Source organism: Chiloscyllium plagiosum, chromosome 23 (assembly GCF_004010195.1).
Source record: "Chiloscyllium plagiosum isolate BGI_BamShark_2017 chromosome 23, ASM401019v2, whole genome shotgun sequence".
Taxonomy (NCBI): domain Eukaryota; kingdom Metazoa; phylum Chordata; class Chondrichthyes; order Orectolobiformes; family Hemiscylliidae; genus Chiloscyllium; species Chiloscyllium plagiosum.
Genome location: NC_057732.1, coordinates 10222672 through 10245140, shown reverse-complemented (window position 1 = coordinate 10245140; position 22469 = coordinate 10222672). Strand labels below are relative to the sequence as shown.

The window sequence follows — 22469 nt, the reverse complement described above, 5'->3', positions numbered from 1 at the left end:
TCTCTTATCTAACATGTATTGTCTTCAAATTCCAGTACCATTTTTCCCAATGACTAATATATACAGTACATTGATAATTCATCTCATATCTAAGTCTTAGATAAATAAGGATTTCTTATTGCCTCCTCCCATATAGATCATAGAACAGTACAAGCCCTTTGGCCCTCAATGTTGTGCTGGCCTTTTTTCCTACTCTGAGGTCAGACTAACCTATATACCCTTCATTGTACTAACTTCCATGTGCCTATCCAAGAGTTACTTAAATGTTCCTTATGTATCTGACTCTACTACCACTGCAGGCAGTACATTCCACAAACACAAACTGTGTACCTCTGACAGCTCCCCTAAACCCTTCTCCATTTATCTTAAAAGTTATGCCCCTTCATGATTTCTGCCATGGGGAAATAAAAGTCTCTGGCTATCCACTGTATCTCACCATCTTCCAAACAAATTTATTTAGATCTTTCATAATATTCAGTGTTCTGGGCTTGACCATTCTTTCCTGGTGGGCTATTCTATCTATTAATTACCACTTTAAAACAGTTTGGCAAATAAATTGAAACAAATAGATTAATTGGTCTGAAGTATGATTTTAAAAAAAAACAAGCTATGAAGAGGGTCTCTGGTGCTGTGAGGCAGCAGTGCTAACCACTGAGCCACAGTGCACCCTTTGTAGCACTCTACTTTTACAAAGTTACCTTGACTCTTTCACCTAATTTACAATACACAAAAAGGAAAAGCTTTAATCACCCCCCTCTAGGAAATGCACACCTTAACTACTCCACAGACACCATATGTTGGCTCCATGGATCCTGCTCCTCTAAAAGCAAAATAAGATATAAAAGACAATTCTACCCAAGCATTGGAAGATCTAATGAGGGGAATAACTGGGAGAAAGTGAGGACAGCAGATGCTGGAGATCAGAGTTGAGAGTGTGGTGCTGGAAAAGCACAGCCAGTCAGGCAGCATCAGAGGAGCAGGAGAGTCGACGTTTCGAACATAAACCCTTCATCAGGAATGAGGCTTGTGGACCAAGGGGGATGAGAGGTGCCGAGTTGGAAGGTTGGATCTCGGATAAGTGGTGGGGGTGGTGGGGAGGGGAAATGAGGAAACTGGTGAAATCCACTTTGAAGCCATGTGGTTGGAGGATCCAAATGAGGCATTCTTCCTCCAGGCATCAGGTGGTAAGGGTTTGGCGATGGAGGAGGCCCAGGATCTGCATGTTCTTGATGGAGTGGGAGGGGGGAGTTAAAGTGTTTGGCCACAGAGTGGTGGGGTTGATTTGCGCATGTGTCCCGGAGATATCCTCTGAGAGAACAACTGGAGAATAACTGCTTATTGCACAGATGGAGTTTTCTGTCATTTAATTGGATCAGCTATGTAATGGGCATCAAAAGAACAGTAGTAAAAAAATTGACTCTTAATGCCTTAAGATTATATAGTGATTTCATTATGCCCTCAAAATGATTTTCAATAAATTTCCAAAGTATAAGTTGCCTTATAACCCTCTCATAGTTGTGATTGTTAATATTGTTCCAGTAATCAGCCATGAATTCGCTCCCTTGCTTTTTCTAGGTGGTACTGAGCAATGTAAACTAGAAGAAAGGTTTCATTTTTCATCCTCGATTAATGTTGAAATATCTCATCTTACAGAGGCTTAAACAGCAGGTGTCACATTGGCTCCAGCTCACAGGCTAAATAGAGAGGAGAGCAGGTTATGTAGCCTCCGAGGAGCAGGAAAAATCGATGTTTCAGGCATGAGCCCTTATGCCTGACAGGTCGATTCTCCTGCTCCTCGGATGCTGCCTGACCTGCTGTGCTTTTCCAGCACCACAGTTGCGACTCTGATCTCCAGCATCTGCACTCCTCACTTTCTTCAAATAGAGAGGAATTCACGATTCAGCAGCAAGTGTGGACATCAAAGAAGAACAGGACTGGGCTCTGTTATGATGAGCCGGTCAGCAAAAATGACACAAGAACAGTCTCTGTTAGCTGAGGAATTGCATGATCGATTTGTGCTCGTGAAACTGAATTCCAACTTAAAGACACAAAAATGCATTATGAAAATGGTTTCCAGATCCAGTAGCTTAGGTTTTTCAGGATCTCGTTTCAAGGAGCAGAGCTTCGTTAATTTCCCATACACCTACCAATACATAATATTTATTCAGTTCTCACAATACAAAACTGCAGCTCCTCTCATTGCATAATTTATTTTAATATCACTATAGCAACAGATCCCGTTGCATTCCAAATATTGAAGCATTCCAGATTTTGAATTATCTCTCAAGCTATGGTTTACAATTTGAAACGAGCTAACGGCGTTCTCTGTGACAGAAGCACAGAACCAGGAATTTGAGCATGGACAGAATTTGCAATTACACAGAGAGAATGCAGGGAACTAAGGGAGCAATTCCAAGCTTTTCAACAACAGTAGAAGTTAAAGGGAGTGGGGAAATCCAAATTGAGTAAGTTATCAAAAAAGTGAGAACACTGTCAATTGGGTGGAGGATCCAGTGAACACCAAATGAGGCCATGGTAGGTATGAACCAATGGTGGGTGTGAACTCTTAAGGGATGTTTTCATTTTGTTGAAATTTACCAGGGAAAAGTGCATAAATAATTAAGGCTTAATATTCTTCAAGCCATTATGTAAAAATTCAATTTAAACCAGGAAGATAATCAATTTTTCTGATGGACTGCTATTCAAGACAAAAGTAATGTATACCAGTTTCAGCATTAAGAGGAAGATAACTTTTATCGTCCACAAGCATATTCTTTAGTGGTAGAAAAACCCCCCACAAATTTTCTACAATGCAACTTAAACTATAACCTTAAAACCCCATTAATACATTCACTCAAATATGACAGTCAAAAGGAAGATGATTTGACACAAATGTTATGGATTGATAAATACAGACTAGTGAGGTATAGGTAGTCCCCGCTATCCTAAACTAGAGCATTCCCAGGAAACCTTTCCTAAGCCGGAAATTGCATAAAAAAGGTGCATGATTTATATGGGAAAACGAATCGCCGTTTTCGTAAAAGTGAAAACCCTCTTCAGATTCGTGAAAACAGCTACTAATATAGGTCTTTTGTCAAAGCAAAATTGCAGAAAGTGAACGTTCGAAAAGTGGGAGATACCTGCAAACAAAATTCTTAAGATCGAAACTTCAGACTGCAAGGTGGATTTTATCCTCACAGCTCTTTGGTTTTCGCAATGGTGACACTTTGATCTTCATTTTGCAGACATTCTTTGTCTCAATAACTGCTTGCTGCATTAATAGAACATAGAACATTACAGCGCAGTACAGGCCCTTTGGCCCTCGATGTTGCGCCAACCAGTCATACCAATCTGAAGCCCATCTAACCTACACTATTCCATGTACGTCCATATGCTTGTCCAATGACGACTTAAACGCACTTAAAGTTGGCGAATCTACTATTTTCTTGTATTAAAATCCTTTGTTCTAAGTTTATGGGTTATTGTCTTTTCACTCACACAGAGAGAAGGGAGAGCGAGGTTACCTGTTTTACTAGCGCTGGGTGTTTCTGATTGCACAGCTCTTCCAAGTCTGTAACAAACTACAGCTTCACCAATCTGAGGGCTGTTATCAGGCAGTTCAAAGATTTCCCACAATGTGCAAACAGGCCATTTGGCCCAACAAGTCCATACTGACCGGCTGAAAAGCATCCCACCCAGACATATTCCCTTAACCTATCTCTGTAACCCTGCATTTCCCACAGCTAACACACCTAGCCTACACATCCCTGAACACTATAGGTAATTTAGCATGGCCAATCCACCTAATTTGCACATCTTTGGGCTGTGAAAGAAAACCAGAGCACCTGCAGGAAACCAACACAATTTAGTTGAATCCACACACATGCAGTAAGGTTGGCAATTTTCTATCATGCTCATGACTTCTACCTTATAAATAGTAGTCAAGTATTCAGGAAACAGGATGTGAATACTCACCGTATGATTCCAGGCATTTACAATCACAGCACTTACATAGCTGATCCAGTTCAGTTTCCAGTCAAAAGTAAGCTCCAGGGTGTTCATAATAGATTCAGCAATGGAAGTTAATATTTTCAAACGTAAAGGGGAGATGGTTAGATTCTCCATTTTTGGCACACATGTTACTCACCGCTTATTAGTCTCAGCCTGAATAATATTCACGTCTGGCTGTATGTGGACACAAACTTGAGTATCAGAGAAGTTGCAAATGGTATAAAACCCTGTGCAATCATCAGTGAACATCTCCATTTCTGATGTTATGATGGAGAGAAGGCCATCGAAGTAGCTGATAATGGTTAGGCCCATATCCTGCATGTGACAAGTTTGACCTCCAACAAATTTAACCAGTTAGGTATGACTTCAACCAGGGGAGAGGCTTCCTTTGATTCTCACTGATTTCAATTTTAGTAGTTTCTGTGCACCAATTTGTGTATATCAGGCAAGTAAAAATTACATGTTTTTGAAGGAAAAGCAGCTTAATTAAAATTGAATTCAGGTTAATAGCGAACCAACAGATCCAAATTCTGGTAAAGGCAGAACAGGCAATGCGTGAGGTTGGTCACATGTGGAGGTTGTGGACTGGGAGGCTATCCTAAATTTCCACATCTGCTAGAACATTCTCTGGCTTTAGGTCACACTGGCCACTCAGCTAAAACGTGAGTTAGAGTAAATACAAACTTTTACGCAGATCAAGTCTTGGAACTATATTAATGGGTCAAAATCCCTGGAACTCCCCACCTGACAAAAATGCTGACCAATTAGGATGATATAGGCAGCAGCAATTCAAGATGATTCAGCACATTTTTCTCAAGGACTCTTTGGGATGGGCAATAAATAATGGCCTTGTCTGAAATATTCCCACAAAGAAGATATAACTGCAGTGGAAACAGTGCAGAAAAGATTGACTCAACTGATCTGTGGGGTGAAGGGGATACCTAATGAGGAAATGTTCAAGTTGGGCACTTGGAAGAATGAGGTGATCTTACTGAAACATAGAAGGGGCCTTGACAGTGTGGATGCCGAAAGGACGTTTCCTCTTGTGGAAACGGTTGGAATGAGATGACAAAATTTAAAAATAAGGGATCGCGCATTTAAAATTAAAAACTGTGAAGATCTTTATTTCTCTCTCGGAGGTTCATCAGTTATTGGAACTTTTTTTTTTCCAGAAAACAACGGAGGTTGGGTTATTGAATCTGCTGAGTTAGATAGAATCTTGGTTGACAAGACTATGGGGAGTAGATAGGTTAGTCATGATCAGATTAATCATCATCTTATCAAATAGTGGAGCAGACTACCATTTGGTGAATGGCCTTAACCTACTCCTAAAATTCATAAGTAGGTTTATATATTATGTTTGAAGATAGGCAAAGGGAGAAGGTCCTTTTGACGGAGTATTCAGGGTTAAATTTCAAGCATAACAATCTCTGGATTTTTCTCTGAATCGTGTGAATTTAGCAAGGAGACACAATTCTACCAATATCATATCTAAAGAGCTGCTGACAGAAAGAGAGGTTCCTTTTCATGAGACACTGCCAGCAGTACTGGGACATCAGGATTTGTATCAAAGGGTCAGACATGCTGTGAACCAGAATGGGAGCAATGTCACAACCGAACAACAAATAAAGTTATGGCAAAAACTGGAAACTAATTAAGACGAGTGGAATGTTCTACAAGTGAGGAAAGAAGCTTAAATATAAGGATAACCAGAAAGAAGAGTATGGATCAGACTAAACTGAGGAAGGAAAATAAATGGCCTGTGAATAGAGTAAAATGTGAGTGTCATGAACAGTTTAAAATAAAGTAAGAGGAGTTCCTATTAAAAATAAGTAAAACTGTCTGAGCAGCAGTACACACAATGCCCAGAATGATAGAGGGGAACTGAAGACAATAACATGATTGCAAGGAATCAGATATAAAACAGTTGGGATTGCTGAGACATGGCTACATTGAATTCGATACTGAAAATTAAATATTGCAAGGATAACGTATTTAGGAAAGAGGAAAATAGGGAGGTGGATTAAGCATTGCTTCCCGTGCCCTCGAAAAAACTGAACTCTCATCTCATTGAGTGAAATCTGGAGTGTGTGCCAGCCACATTCAATATCTTCAATGGAAGAGGGTCATTGTCCCTGTATCCTGCTCTTTAAAAATATTGTCTAGCCATGTCTAATCAGCATCTGAAATGTTAAACTATTAGGTGTCCATTTTAGCGCCTCCTGGCAACTTCAAATTGTGAAAATCAGTCATTAGCACCAAAACTACATGTTCAAACCAGACTTTCAAGCAAGCAGGTTTTAAGAGTACAATACCCAATTATTTAATGTCTGTTTCTTCAGTACATCTCTCACTCAGATGTGAAAGGGCAGTCACTAAGCCAAAGCTAGGTCTTCAAGGTCAGCCTTTCTGACTCCTCCCCACAATGCTTCAATGTTACAGGCAGACAAATCACACAGGCAACAAACTGAACACACTGACATCAGCCAAGGGGATATTTCAGTCACTGGTAGCTGATTTTTGCCTGAACTTGGATTCATTCCACACTGCTGGTCATGCAGCCTATGGCCCAAAATTTCCTCAGAGCTGTTCCTGCTCCAAGACTATGATTCTGCTTACGTGCATAAACAATAGCATTTCTGCTGCACATCTGGCAAAACTTGGCATGAGGTCAAATCTGAGTCATTATCCTTCACAAAAACAATCAATAGCTCAAAATGTTTGCACACTTTTCTCCTCCCATCATCTTGTTTCTCTGAGCTTTAAACAAGCTCCCATTTTCTATTTTATTTTGAATTCTCATCCACATCCTTCCAGACAATTTTACTTCAAATTTTTGATTTTCATCAAGGTTATCTTTCTATATATTTAAAATTAAATCGAATATTGGCCAACCTCCCAGCTTCAATAATTACACACAGACATATTCTGTACTTCCTCACTGAGCCACTTAGGCTCAGCATTTAACATCAAAGGCACAATTTTAACTTCAACCAGCTGGTGGAAAACTGATACAACATGGGGTAAAATCTTGTGCTCCCAGAGATGGTGAGCTTAGAGGCAGGAAGGTCACTTATATACCCAAATCTCACAAGTGCCTTGCCTCCACTGGATTAAAGTCCATGACAAGAAGGCCCACAATTGACCCTCACCCTCTGCCACCAAGTGAGACCTTTCAGAGATAAATGAAGGGCCTCAGCCCACGACTACTCGAATTAACTATTTGGCTCTGTTGCTCAACAAGTAAATCTGTGCAGGCATCAGTTAATGGGAGCATAGACCCTTCGATCAAAGACAATCAATGCCTGATTGGTCAGTCTCCTGAGAACCACACTGGTGTGTTTACCCCAAAATCCCCTGTATCCCTCTCCTGGTGATATCCAGGATAAAATAGCCCACTTGATTGACACAACATGCATAAGCATTCATGCCCTCCACCACCAATGCTCAATAGCAGCAGTAGATATTAATTACAAGATGTACTGTTAAAATAAGCCCCAAGATCCTCAGACAATAGCTTCCAAACCCACAACCAGTTTCATCTGGAAAGAAGGGCAACAGCTACATGGGAATACCAGCACCTGCAAGTTCCCCTCCAAACCACTCACCATCCTGAACTGGAAATATATCACTGTTCCATCAGTGTCACTGGGACAAAATCTTGGAACTCCCTCTCTAATGGCATTGTGGGTTCACTTACAACAGTTCAAGACAGCAGCTCACCCCCGCCTTCTCAAGAACAACTAGGGACATGCAATAAATGCAACACTTACATCCCACAAGAGAATTTTTAAAAATCAACTTCTTCAGATCCACCTACTCTTCAAATGGCATCAGACTTGATCCCAACAAAATAGAAGATGATGTACAGAAATGCCTGTAACTCAAGACAAATGTGACTTAAAGGTATCTCCATTTATTTAGTTTTTTATCCCTAAACATTACAATTGTCCTGGTGGATGTTTATCCCCTTCGAGATCTGCTCACAAAGATACATGAATCATGGAGCATGACAAACACCAACATTTCTTTTAATCTCAAAAGCATTTTATCTTCCAGCAAGTCTTCAGTATGTTATTCTAACCATATCTGTTCTTGCTAAAGTTTCCTTTGATAACCAACTTCCAATGTTACTGTTTTAAAATTTCAGATCAACTGAGATTCTGTGAAAGGTTCATGATGCAATTCTCCCCACTCCCACTCTCTTGGATAAAGCAGGAATCGGCTCAGATTGAAATTGCTCAGTTATCAATCACCCTCACACAGTGAAAAGACAACCAAAGCTAACCCTATGATCTCTAATCAGGTAAAAAAAAAAATACTAGTAAAGTCATGTTACAATCTGGAGGGAAAAACAAGGGCCTGGAGCTGTAGCGCAAAACCACACAATCCTGTGTGCAGAGTCAATGGCAGTGAGATTCAAGAAAGGATTGCTCCCGGAGGGGAGACACACCCCAAGTGTCCACTTGGTAGGGAACCACAGGGACACTGCTTGAAGCAGAAAACAGATAACTATAACTGAAGCAGGAAAAATCAAACTGGAAGACCGTTTTCAGTGAGGAGCCATATCACATGCATCTGATTGGTAGGATTCCACAAGGAGGCTGAACAGAAGAAGGAACTAGCCCAACTCAGTAACTCTTTCAAAAAGACTTAAACTCTTTCACCACTGAATTGTCGTAGAGCTGCTCAAATAGGGTTTAACAGTTGGCGGTCAGAACTGCTGAAACTGATGAAATTCATATTGATGCCATGGGGTTGGAGGGTGCTGAGGCGGAAGATGAGGCATTCTTCCTCCAAGCGTTGGGTGGTTAGGGTGTGGTGATGGAGGAGGCCCAGGACCTGCATGTCCTTGTTGGAGGGGGAGTTGAATTGTTCGGCCACGGGTCGGTGGGTTTGGGTGGTGCAGGTGTTCCAGAGATGTTCTCTGAAGAGCTCTGTAAGTAGGCATCCTGTCTCTCCAGCGTAGGAAAGGTCACATGGCATTAATGTTGATTTCACCGGTTTCCTCATTTCTCCTCCCCCCACCTTATCCCAGTTCCAACCTTCCAATTCAGCCCCACCCTCATGGCCTGTCCATCTTCCTTCCCACATATCCGCTCCACCCTCCTCTCCAACCTATCACCATTATCCCCACTTCCTCGCACTCTCAGCTACCTTCCACCCAGTCCCATCTCCTCCCATTTATCTCTCTACCCCCTTGGCTCTCAAGCTACATTCCTGATGAAGGACTCAAGCCCGAAACATCGATTTTCTTGCTCCTCAGATGCTGCCTGACCTGCTGTGCTTTTCCACGCCCCCACTTTTGACTCTAGAGAGTTAGTGGTTTTAAGATTTTATCTCACACCTTTCCCAGGATTTTATAAAGTAAATTTTGTTAGTAATAAATAGTTATTCCTGTTTTACATAAAACTAACAGTGTCAGGAGCCTTGGCAATAAATATAGCTCAGGAGCAATATATTGAATGACAAGTGAATTGGGAAGTTATTGCAATATCCACAAAACATTCATCACATGTTACAGCCCATAGTTCTCCACTTCATGGTTGTCTGTGTGATTAATTCAGTGTCCTTGATCATTATGATCCCTTCAAGTTGACCCCATTTGGAAGTAGATGCATTCTAAAAATGCCTAAGAGCATGTCTATTATAGAATGATAAGCCTACTGCATTTGCTTTTGAAGTCCTGGAACAAATCAAGCAAAGTGATTTCAACATAGAAAGGTAAACTCTCATGCTTTCAGTTTTGGAATAAAAAAGTACCACTGTTTGTACCGAACATAAGCTGTGGGAAATTGACTTGGATTTTCTGATGGCCAGACGACAGTTATTCTAATGTGGGTGACAGTTTTGCAAAGGAATTGCTGGAGAAATTGAAAATTTCCCCATGGCTGGAAACCTCAGAGAGTCTTCATTTAATTCGGAGAATTTGGTGATATCTGATTAAATTAAGTAAATAGCTACACAAGTTAGATGACGGAATTGTTGTCAGACCCCCTACTTCCTTCACACACCCCTAACTATCCTGACCTAATACTCCCAGGACTCAACTTGCCCTTCCCCCACTCTGCAGCTGACCTACTTCTGCTGCCGCTGGACCCAACCCTTCTCCTGCTCCACACATAGCTTCGCTTCCCCCATTGCTGGGCATGCTCCCCGTTTCCCCACCTCTGGGCACACTCCACCGTTACGGTGCTGAAGGACAGTACACCTGAACCTTTCACCTTCTCCCTCACTCCTTCTCCACTCTGCACCCAACCCTCCTTCCTGCACTGCTGGAGGCATTCACCCCCTTCTCTCAGTTGGACCCTGACACCAATCCTCTGTACCCCGCCACACCTGGTGAATCCTAGTTAGCCAACCTACCTTAAACATTGTATCAGTTACCTGGGCTGCTTGACACTCTACTCATTATCCAGTTGGCATCCAACCCAACTAATGACTTATGAACCTGGCACCCTGCCCACCCAATAGACTACTTATTTGGCATCCTTCCCTACCTATCTGGCACCCCACCCACACCCCTCCCAGCATCCTACCATCACACTTACCTTATGTAAGTACCATTTCACAGCAGCCACCAAAGTGGCTGTCAGAACCTTGTAACATCAAAATACGGCAGCTGACTGCTGTGAAAACTGGGTACGGTTTGCTTTCCTAAATAGTTCTGCACTTCATAAACACTGTCGGAATCTAAGTGTGGCTCTGCATTTCTGAAGGAGCCCTGAAAAAAGAGGGGTGGAGTGGCAATCTCATGTGAAATTGCCAGTGCCCAGAAAATGTGTCCCAATCCATCAGAAACTCTTTAACAGTGCTTCCCTACAACTATGATGGGGTGGCACAGTGACTAGCACTGCTGCCTCACAGTGCCAGAACTTGGGTTCAATTCCAGCTTTAGACAACTGTCTGCACAGAGTTTGCATGTTCTCCCTAGTCTACCTGGGTTTTTCCGAGCGCTTCAGTTTCCTCCCACAGTCCACAGGTGCACAAGTTAGGTGGATTCACCATGGTAAATTATCCACAGAGTGCAGGTTAATGCATTAGTCATGGGAAATGCAGAGAGATAGGATAGGGGGATGGGGATGGGAATGGGTCTGAGTGGGATGCTCTACAGAGAGTTGGTGTGAACTTGTTGAGCCAAATGGCCTGTTCCCACATTGTGGGGATTTTATTCTAACATCTACTTGAGAAGATCCAAGCGTATAATGTCGCAATCCAATACAAACCTGGCTCTGAGCTGACTATTAGACAAGGTCAAAAATCACACAACACCAGGTTTTGGTGCAATGGGTTTATTTTAAAAATTAGCTGTCGGAGCACTGGTCAAGGAGTACTTTCAAATAAACCCCCTGGTGTCATGTGATTTTTGACCGTCTTACCCCAGTACCTCCACGTTGTGACTAGTAGATTAAAAGTATTATTCTTTTAAGCAATACAGCATGGGAATAGACATTTAACACAACTTGTCCATGCTGACCAAATTGCCCAAATTAAACTCATCTTATTTGCCAGCATTTGGCCCATATTCCTCTAAACCTTTTCTGTGTAAACGTCTTTTAAATGATATAGCCATACTCTCAGCCTCCTTCTCCCTCCACATTCCTGATGAAGGGCTCTTGCCCGAAATGTCAATTCTCCTGCTCCTCGGATGCTGCCTGATCTGCTGTGCTTTTCCAGTACCACACTCTCGACTCTAATCTCCAGCATCTGCAGTCCTCACTTTCTCCCACTTCCTCTGACAGTCCATTCCACATACGAACCACGCTGTGAGAAAAGGTTAACCTTTTTCACCCTAAAAATATGACCCCTAGTTTTGAACTACCCCACCTTAGGGAAAAGACCTTTGCTATTCATATTATCTATGCACCTCATAATTTTATAAACCTCTATAAGGTCATCCTTCAGCCTCCTATGCTTAAGTGAAAAACATCCCAGCTTTTCCAGCCTCTCCTTATAACTCAAAACCTCCAGACCCAGTAACATCCCTTTGCAACTTTAAAAATATGATTATATTCTGGTGACTGATTATTTCATCAAATTCATTTTTGTGAGACAAAACTAAAGATACCAGTAGTGCAACAGTTGCGAACACGTTAATCAGCATATTCAGTATTGTTGATGCTCCTCAGAAAATTATGGCCGACTATGACATAGTTCACTAGTGCACCCTTCCAAGCCATATGCAATATAGGGCGTATTCAAGGTGTAACCTCCTTTGCTCACTACTCTCAATCTAATGGTCTCACAGAACGGTCTGTCTATATGGTGAAGGTCATGATCTTTAAATGCAAAGCTACTTGCCAAGATTTTTGGATAACTATATTACATCTATGGACTCGCCTCAAGGCCATGGTTTACCCTCTCTGGCAGCTCTCATATTAGAAGACAAATCTACAAAACCCATCCATCACACATTCTTATCACCTAACCTCATTTACGTGGTGCACTACTGAAAAAATGGGAGGAAATGCTACAAGATCATGCTCAACAAGCAAAAGGACAGTTATCCCATTTTGAAACAAGACAAAGTGTCAGAGTTCAAGACTTTACGAATTGATGTGATTGTGGAAAGATACTGTGACATTCTGTCCAGCCCAGACAGTGGTCATTTCTGATGAAGGGCTTATGCTCGAAACACTGACTCTCCTGCTCCTCAGATGCTGCCTGTGCTTTTCCAGCATCACACTTGTTGACTTCGAGCAATAGTCAAATCTTACAATGAACCATCAATGCATCCAAATTGTACATCTCAACTATCCAACATGCAAGATGATGACTCTGACACTGAAACCATCGTATCAGACAATAATCAGATACCCGTGATATACTTCATTATGATAATTTTAGAAGGAATAGATTCAATCCAATCATATGTCCACCAACACATTATTTTAATGCATTAATATACTGATGTGAATCCTTGTATTTTTATCAGAACAGGTTTCCCATTTTTCAAAATGGAAAAGAGGGATGTTGTATTCTTCAGATATCAAAAAGGCTCTATACAGCTATATGACATCACAATAAGTGAGGGCTTAGTATAAGAGGTATCTTACTCTGTTGGGAAGCAATTGAGCAAGCAGTCGGTAAATTTGCTAGTCTCTCAGTTACTATGTATTTAAGGAAGTATATAATGCAGACTGGATATGCAAGTCTAAGGTATCATATTAGTGGATTAGTTCTTAATAAACAAATCTATGATGTGTGTGCTAACAAACAGAAAAACACAAGCACATCATTTTTGACTTCAAATAATTTTCCCAAGTCTCTCTCCTATTTCTGGTTTTGAAACTGTAACATGGTATGTTCATTTCAATATGTTTCTGATTCACCCTCCCCAACGTACTGAATTGATAATACCCAAGTATTCCCTTCTCTAATCTTCCCAGCTAAAACATTTCCATTAAATTTTAATTTAAATATTCTTACCAAAGGAATAGAAGACAGTGAAGAACTAGTCCCAATTTAACATCAGAGACTTACTATCCCTTTTTGAGCAAGGTTTTTCTCCATTTATTTCACATTAGGATAATTAGTGGTTTAGATAATTATAACTCTCCTGTAACTGACGTTCTCTTTATCTGTTCAAATAACTCCACATCATCCTGTAGTTTCAACCTTCCACCTGCCTCTATAGTCGACAGCAATTTCTAGTTATTAATTTTCTTAGTGTTACTATCTGATTTTTATATCAAAAACACAGATTTCTTTCCAACTGTTTCTGGTGACAATAACTTGGAACCAACATCATATCATCCTCAGCCTCTTCTGTCCATTTCGAATGTTATACACCATGAATTTGGCATTTGTCCCTTAAGTTATATTCAGACTCCCAAATGGCAATTATATCCACACTTATGTAACAGGACATTGTATGCTACATTTAGATTTGTGCAAAATTACTTTAATCAATATTTTATACAAATCTCACGTATTCACAGATCTAATTGCTATATTAGTCCCTTTCATCTTTCCACCTCCAGTTGCAAATTTATCTTCAAATAAATCAATATTGTATCCTCTTACCAAGTTTCCTTTTTTTGACAAGAAGTAGTGCATCTTTGCAAAATTAGTTGAAAGCTTCCCGGAAAGCCATGCCAAACCTAACTGTACTCTATTGTCTCTTCTACACTCTATGTCATCTGGCAAAAACCTGCTGTTCTGCTTAAACCCGACTTCATTGCTAATTGTTCTCCAAAAAATATTCAGTTCCCTCCTATGTACAGCAGAAAATGACTGTGTTCATCCTGATAATAAGATAGTATAATAGACACAATATAATGGTAAATCACTGGTGCACGTCTCTATTTTTACATGAATCATACAAGTATGTGACATATATAATCTTATTCATCCTATTCAATATTTTAATAAACCTGGGTATAAATTGGTTCAGGTAGCTTCTTACCTCAGGAGAAGTCAATTGAGTTGGGTCATCACCAACATGGTTCATGCTGATCAACTTGTCTTCAAGGATATTGACCAAATAATTGGCTATTATACGCTGTTGAACTGGGTTGCAATTCATTTCCAGCAAAAGGATCAGTGGGTACTCAGATGTCTGTAACAAAAAAAACCACAGCATGAACTTAGACATAGAATTAATTCAAGTTGATGATACATTCTGCCCAAGGATACATTTCCTGTCAGCACTTCAGAAAAGCCCTTTGTCATTTAGATGCAACAGAAGTTGTTTATTTTAAAGCTTTCGAAAAAAACATTTATAAATTAACATCCCACAATAACAATACATTTACATACTTCACCATTTTTAACAGAAGAGGGGACTGATAAACCAGACATTATAGGTCATTGTCTTGACTCTATTGTGAGAACTTTTCTTCAATTCACAACAAAAATAAAACAGTGAGGTGCAAAGCAATTGAAGAGTTAATATAGATTTGTAAACAGCAGGGAGCACGTGGAGTAATTGAATTGGATTTTTTGAAGAAATCATCAGGTCTACAAATATATTGAGTACAATGGATGGTGCAAAATTGATTTGCAGAGGACTGCAGCAGTTCAAACCATTCACTCTCATCTTCTCAAGGTCAGCTAGCAATGCAACTCAGCAACAATGCCTATATTCCCAAAAGATTTTTTTTTGATTATCAATGACAAATATTTGATGAGTTTTAATTTATAGCTGTCCTCTCTTTAATCTCAATTATTGGACTTAAGTAGAATTTTTATTTGAATAGTTACAGTTCTGAGCACTGTATCAAGTTTATTTGATGGAGATATTGAACAGTTCTTTCAAAACTAGCTTTAAGTAACTTTAAAAGGGAGGAATTGAAGCAGACATCCAGTTTTGAAAAACCATCAAAAGGGTAATACCTCATTCACTCAAATGCATGACCGTCAATTATTTTGAATTTCAGTCTTAAAAAATCCCAACAAGTCATACCGATCCGGATGTTCCCATCAGTACCGAAAATTGAAATTAACAATTGTAGTGATGTTAAATAATTCAGTATCAAATAGCAATTACCAAACAGGGTTATGCTCTTCATATTCCCACGTACATTATAAAACCTAGACGAGGAAAAGAGGCAAAGCCAAGGCACGCTTGGAGATGTCAAGTGTTGCTGAGAGGCAATGGCCTAGTGTTATTATCAGTAGATTTATTAATCCAGAGACCCAGGTAATATTCCAGGAATGCAGGCTTCAATCCTATCATGGCAGATAGTGGAATTAAATTTAAAAAAGAGTCTAGAATTAAAAGTCTAATGATGACCATGAAACCACTGTCAACTGTCATAAAAACCCATCTGATTCACTAATGTCCTTTTGATCAGGAAACTGCCATCCTTACCTTGTCTGGCCTGCATGCAACTCCAGACCCACAGCAATGTGCTTGGCACTTAATTGCCTCTGGGTAATCAGGGATGGACAATAAGTGCTTAGCCAGGACCACTTGGACAGAAAAAAAAACACACACATACGTTGATCAAGGATTAAAAGCGGTCAAGTGAGTAAAACTGTCTCCTCCCTCATCTAAGAGCAATAGGGCCAGCTAAAGCTTCATGACATCTGACCTAGCTGAGAGTTAACTCAGAACAGAAAAGAGATCAAATCTGGATTAGATCTTTGATCTCTCAAAATAAACCATATGCTAAAGAACCAAAGTCGCCTGGAAGGCTCAATAGCATTGTTGATAACATTTTTGATTATTTTTCTGGCCTAGAAATAAGATTGTTGCCCTTTATATCTGGGTCACTCTATTCCTGTACTAAATATAAATGCTTGCTATACTGAACCAGAATTCCCTAACTTCAGCAATGAGTTGCACTATGTTTATTGCTGTTTCCTATTTACATTAACATTAGAATCCCCAACTAAACATTGAAAATTATAAAACCGAAAAGGTGCTCACCTCAAACGCATGAATGTTAATAACTTCAAGCACCTCCTTTACCAGAATGTTGGAAGTCAAGGCGAAGCTATGATACAGTCTTGGCTCATTATCAGGTCCATCCCAGCAAACCAGTTCCAAACAGCGGCAGCCTTTTTTCAAAGCACTTAACAAACCAAAGGAAGAAAATAATGTTATAACAGATTTGACTGAATTGTCATTTTGTTACTCTAAATCCAATTTCACCCTGAGCCCATTTCTTAGACAACACATGATCCAACAATCAATACAAAAACATTCTTTACTTAAATAAAACAAAGAATTATAGAGCTGTTCTCAGTACTCAAGAATGGTCACACGACTCAAAAATGTTAACTCTGTTCTCTCTTCGCAGATTCTGCTGGATTCTTCCAGAGATTTATGTTTTTGTGAGTTGTATATTACCTAATACTGATGAGCGAGAGCATGCGTACACAAAATATATATTAAATAAAGTTAAAGTATGTAAATAAGTGCCTCAGAATGTTTTATTACATTGAAGGCAGTGGAGGAAAGCAAGTTGTTCGGACTGGTTTTCTTGAGCTCGCTTTCCAATTTAAAAAACATACAGCACAAACACATGGAATTAACTTCACATGGGCTTTGATTCAAACAAGGAACAGAAGAAATCTTCTATTATGTTGGGAATCAAGAGAAAGATGCTGTTGGAGTCACAGAGTCATACAGCAGGAACAGACCCTTTAGTCCAACCAGTCCATGCCGAACACAATCCCAAACTAAACTGGTCCCAACTGCCTGCTTCTGGCCCTTTCCTATTCACGTTCTTATCCAAATATCTTTTAAACGTTGCAATTGTACCCACATCCACTACTTCCTCAGGAAGTTCATTCCATATGCAAACCACCCTCTGTGTCAAAAGATTGCCCCTATTCCAATTTTGGTTTTACAGTTTGCCTTGCATGCTCCATGAACACCATTTCCACCCTTCAACCTGCGCCAAGATTAGTACAGTAATGGTTACAATCATGAAACTGCAGTTGCCTCCACTCCAAAGGGTCCAAATTGCACGTCATCCTCATGAGGCACGTCAAATCTTTAATCACTCTGAGTAACTTGCAATCACGCAGATGTACCCTCTATGCACCAGAAGCCACTTAAATGGTCCTGCCATATGAAACAGGAGTAGGCCATTTGGTCAGTCAAACTAGCCCTGTCATTCATCAAGACCATGGTTGATCTGTCCCAGGCCTCTGCGCCTTTTTCAGTGCCAACTAGGCATAGCCATTAACTTCCTGATATTGCAATAATCTATCTACCTCCTCTTTAAATATGTTCAGTGATCTAGCCTCCACAACTCTGAGTTGAAAATTCCAAACATTTACTACCATCTGTGAGGGCATTCCTTTGTTTTGCAACTATCTTCCCTGGTTTGAGATGCCCCAAGTGGAAAAATTTTGTCAGTCAAGACCCCTCAGAATCTTGTATGTTTAAATAAAGTCAACCCTCATTCTTCTAAACACTAATGAATAATATTTAGCTGTCTTTGATAAGTCAACCCTTTCATCCCTGGAATCAGCCTAGTAAATGTCTTCTGAATTGCCTCCAATGCTGATACTGTATATCCTTTCTTAAATGCAGGGGCTAAAATTGGACATTGTACCCCAGGTGAGGCCTCATCAACACCCTGTACAGTTGTAACAAGGCTTCACTGATTTTAAACAAACCCCAAGCAATAAAGGCTTAAATGTCATTCACATTCTTAATTACTTGCTGTTTCGGAATGTTCACTTGCATTTCCTGCACAAGAATATCCAGATCCCCTCATGCTGCACTTTTTTGGAGAGTCTCTTCATTTGCATAATAGACTGCCTTTTGATTTTTCCTACCAAAGTGCATGACATCATAATTCCTACAAACTCCATTTACCAAGCCACTCACTCAACCTATCTATACTCCCCTTTGCAAATTTATTACATCCTCATCACAACATGCTCTCCCACCTACTTTTGCATTTTCAGCAACTTCGCATACGTTGCACCCTACTCTCTCACAAAGCATTCAGAGTCTGTAATATAACACAAACAGATCCTTGGGTCCAACTCATCTGCACGGACCAGATATCCTAAACTGATCTAGTTCAATTTGTCAGCAGTTGGCCCATATTTAAACCCTTCCTATTCATATACCCTCCCAGATACCTTTTAAATTTTGTAAGTGTACCAGCCTCTGCCAATTCCTCTGGGAGCTCATACCATACACACACCACCCTCTGACAGCAAAAGTTGCCCCTTGGATCCCTTTCTAATTTTTCCCCTCTCACCTTAAACCTATGCCTCCAGTTTTTGACTCCCCTACCCTGTATAGGCTGTTCCTCTTATGATTTTGTAAATCTCTATAAAGTCACCCCTCAGCCACCAACGCTCCAGGGAAAAAGGTCCAAGCTTATTCAGCCTCTCTCTACAGCTCAAACCCTCCATCCTGACAACATCCTTGAAATTCCTTCTTAACTCTTTCAAGTTTAACATCTTTCCTATCGTAAGGAGACCCAAACTGAAACCAATTTTCTAAAAATGGCTGACCCAATGTCCTGTACAGCTGCAACTTGATGTCCTAACTCTGATACTCAATGCACTGACCAATGAAGGCAAGCATGCCAAATGCCTTCTTCACCACCCTGTCTAAATTAGATCCTTTGGCATTCCATTAATTACATCTTCACACCCTTAAAAAAGACCCATAATCCTGATTGCGTTCTGTGCATGAATTAATCCTTAACCCATGCTAATACATCACCTTCTGTATTGAAAGCTCCTGTCTTGTGCAACAGCCTCTTATATTGAATTTTATTGAAAGCCTTCTGGAAATCTATGTATGGCACTCGTATCAATTCCCCTTTATCAACTTGTTATATCCTCAAAGAAATCTAGCAAATTTGACAAACATGATTTTGTTTTCATAAATTCATGTTGACTCTATTTGACTGTGTTGTTTTTGCGAAATGTCCTGCTAAGACCATATGAAATAGGAGCAGAAATTAGGCCATTCAACCCATCAAGTCGGCTCTGCCATTCAACCATAGCTGATAGGTTTCTCAACCCCATTCTCCCGCTCTCTCCCCATAACCCTTGATACTCAAGAATCTATCTCAGTCTTAAATATACTCAATGAACTTGCCTCCACACCCTTCTGTGGCAATGAATTCCATAGATTCCCCACTCTCTGGCTGAACAAATTTATCCTTATCTCTGTTCTAAAAGGTCTTCCCTACCTAGTCTCACCTACCAATGAAAACATCTTCCCAGCATCTACTCTGTCTAGGCCATTCAGTATTCTGTGTGTTACAATTAAATCCCACGTCATCCTTCTAAATTCCATCAAGTATAGATTCAGAGTCCTCAAACATCCCCATATGTTAAGCTTTTCATTCCTGGGACCTGCCATTTCTTCCTAGAAGATGGACTCTAGCATGTTTGCAATGATAGATGTCATGACCTTACTCATTCGTTCTTATTGCTGATCAGATACCTTATTTACGAAACTATTCATTAAACATTTTTGCTTGTCACTCACCAAAATGTGCAGTTTCAAGAGGTGTCCATCCCTCATATTACATAAAGAGTCATACATTGATTAGTAGGGTAATTTAATAGATTTCTGCTGCTCTGATATCTCCAGAAGTATTGTGTAGTGCTTTTGGAGAAGTTGCAGTGAGTTCCTGTATTCTACAATATCATGGCCTCAAAATAAGTCATCAAATTTTAAATTTTGAACTCATAGTTATGAGCGGAAAGAATTATGCCATATGTTTTCATGTTTCAAAAAAGATTGCACTATCCAAGAATTAAATGAAGTAAGCACTACTAACTGAACACTATATTTCATAAATTCTTATTCATTAAGCCAGAAAATTTCAGCAGGTCAATCTCTATTTTTATTCCCAGAGAAGCACTTTACTATACTTTCCAGGATCAGGGGAGTTCCTTCACTTCTTCTGGGACCAATCTAAGGTATGCCACGTACCCAGGAATTCACTTCAATTTTCCTCAGTGCTCTTATGATTCTCAGAATATGAGATTCTTTGAGGTCCTCCACTAACATGGGCCTCCTCAGTGCCTTCATCTTTACCAGTTTACTGTTCCTAGCAGCTTTTTAATCTCCGTTTTCCAACATATGAACAAAGGAGCAGGAATAGGTCATTCTGCACCTTGAGCTCAATCCACCATTCAATAGAATCATGGTTAATCTGATTTGAAATTCAAATCTTCACTTCTGCCTGCCCTAATGATGTTTCACCCATCCCCCCACCTTTGTTTAATCAGAATCCATCTATCTCAAGGATACTGCTTCCACCTCTTTTCAGGAAGAGTTCCAAAGGCTCACAAACTTCAGAGGAAAGAAAAATCACCAAATCTTGGCTTTAAATGGACAACTTCTTTAAACAGTAACCCCTGGTTCTAGATTCTCTAATAATAGGAAACATCTTCTCCACATTCACCTTGTCAAGATCCCTTAGGATCTTTTATGTTTCAATCAAGTCACCAATTACTTTTCTAACTTCCAAGTTTAGCCTGTGAAATCTGTCCTCATAAAATATTTCATTCATTCCAGGTATTAATCTGGTAAACTTCTCTGAATTGCTTCCAACAGTTACATTCTTTTGATAAATAAAGTAATCAATACTGAGCATATTATTCCAAGCTGCATTCTCACCAATGCCCTGTTAACTGAAGCATAAACTCTCTATATTTGTATTCAACTCTCATGATAAATGATACCATTCTATTAGCAAGTAATTACTTGCTGTTTTCAGCCTGCTCCAACTCTAGATGTAAATGCATGTTTTCTTTAAAACAACAAAAAAAATCACAAATCCAAAACAAAAAGTATTTGTTTTTGCAACCTCTTCCAGTGGGAATGTGGCACACCAGAGATGGCCCCAATAAAGATTTCAATGAATAACTACAATTTTCAAACCTATCCTTTATCAGGTGTCTGAATATGATATTTGAAGAACTCTTTTTTTGTACCAGGTACATTCCAATCTTCTTTGTTCTGGAAATTGCACCAATAATTTAAACCTCTTAGGCAGACTCATCTCACGAAACTCAGAAAGCAACCATCCATTGCTAAACTATTTCCCATTTCCATCTCTGTTAAATAAATACAAGCCTATCCTTTAAATGGCAAACAATTCAGAGGTCATTTAATAACTTCACGGACTCTATTTTTTAACATTTGTTTTACAATTAGCACTTCAATACCCAAGTTAAATCATTTTATTCCTTAACTATATGACTCATGAAATGTGACTTTTTCCTTGGAACTACAGGAAGGGCTGCTGAATCCATTTATTGGGCGGGGAGGGAATAAAGATGCTTTTCGGAGGGTCGGTGAGGACTCAATGGGCCAAATGGCCCACTTCCGCACTGTAGGAATTCTATGATTCTATACAGCAGAAATGTGTGTATAATGGTGGCATCTTTGGACTATGTGTGTGACTGAATGTGAGACGTGACTCCTGAATTTAATGGACTGCTATGGCTGTGGTGTATTGAGCAGCATTGTGACATAGTTGGTGGTACGGTGGGTGGAATGTGTCGTATATTGAATGGCCTTGACCACCTCTGAGGGGTTTTAACAACTCAGGAAACCAAACGGTTTGACAATATTTTAACATCATTTATTGTTAAATACCAAAATAGATCTTCTACTCATGGCATACACAGGCTAATCCCAGCCTGGGACAGACAATTCTGCTGACATGTCCCTGGGTCGGCATTATTTTTATATCCAGATGTGTTATCACTGAATTTAACGGTTCCTTTTTCCCCATCACCAGATCACCTGTAGTTTGTTTTTATCTTCCCCCTTCAGCTTTTTAAATTTTTTTTCCTCATCAACCATCTTTGGAGATGTTACGACACACTTCTGTACTGGTTGGACCTGAACCCAGGCCTCTTAGTTAAGAGATAGGGACACTACTACTTGTGCCACAAGATGTCTGGATCTATTTATAGCCATGCTGGCCAGGCCCAGGAGCAGACCCACAAGGAGGTCCTCCAATCTGCTCACACCAAACGCACTGGTTGCATAAAGATCAGGA

At 40.0% G+C, this 22469-nt stretch overlaps 1 protein-coding gene across 2 annotated transcripts in view; it reads right to left on the bottom strand.

The window, feature by feature from the left end:
• LOC122561605 (1-phosphatidylinositol 4,5-bisphosphate phosphodiesterase zeta-1-like) overlaps window positions 1-22469 on the bottom strand; it is an 82343-nt gene that overhangs the window by 38999 nt on the left and 20875 nt on the right. For both annotated transcript variants that reach the window (XM_043713484.1, XM_043713485.1), the window contains exons 5-6: window positions 16388-16532; window positions 14420-14572 (exon numbers count right to left, since the gene is read on the bottom strand). In XM_043713484.1, the coding sequence (XP_043569419.1) occupies window positions 14420-14572; window positions 16388-16532 (298 nt within the window). The remainder of the gene's footprint in view (window positions 1-14419; window positions 14573-16387; window positions 16533-22469) is intronic.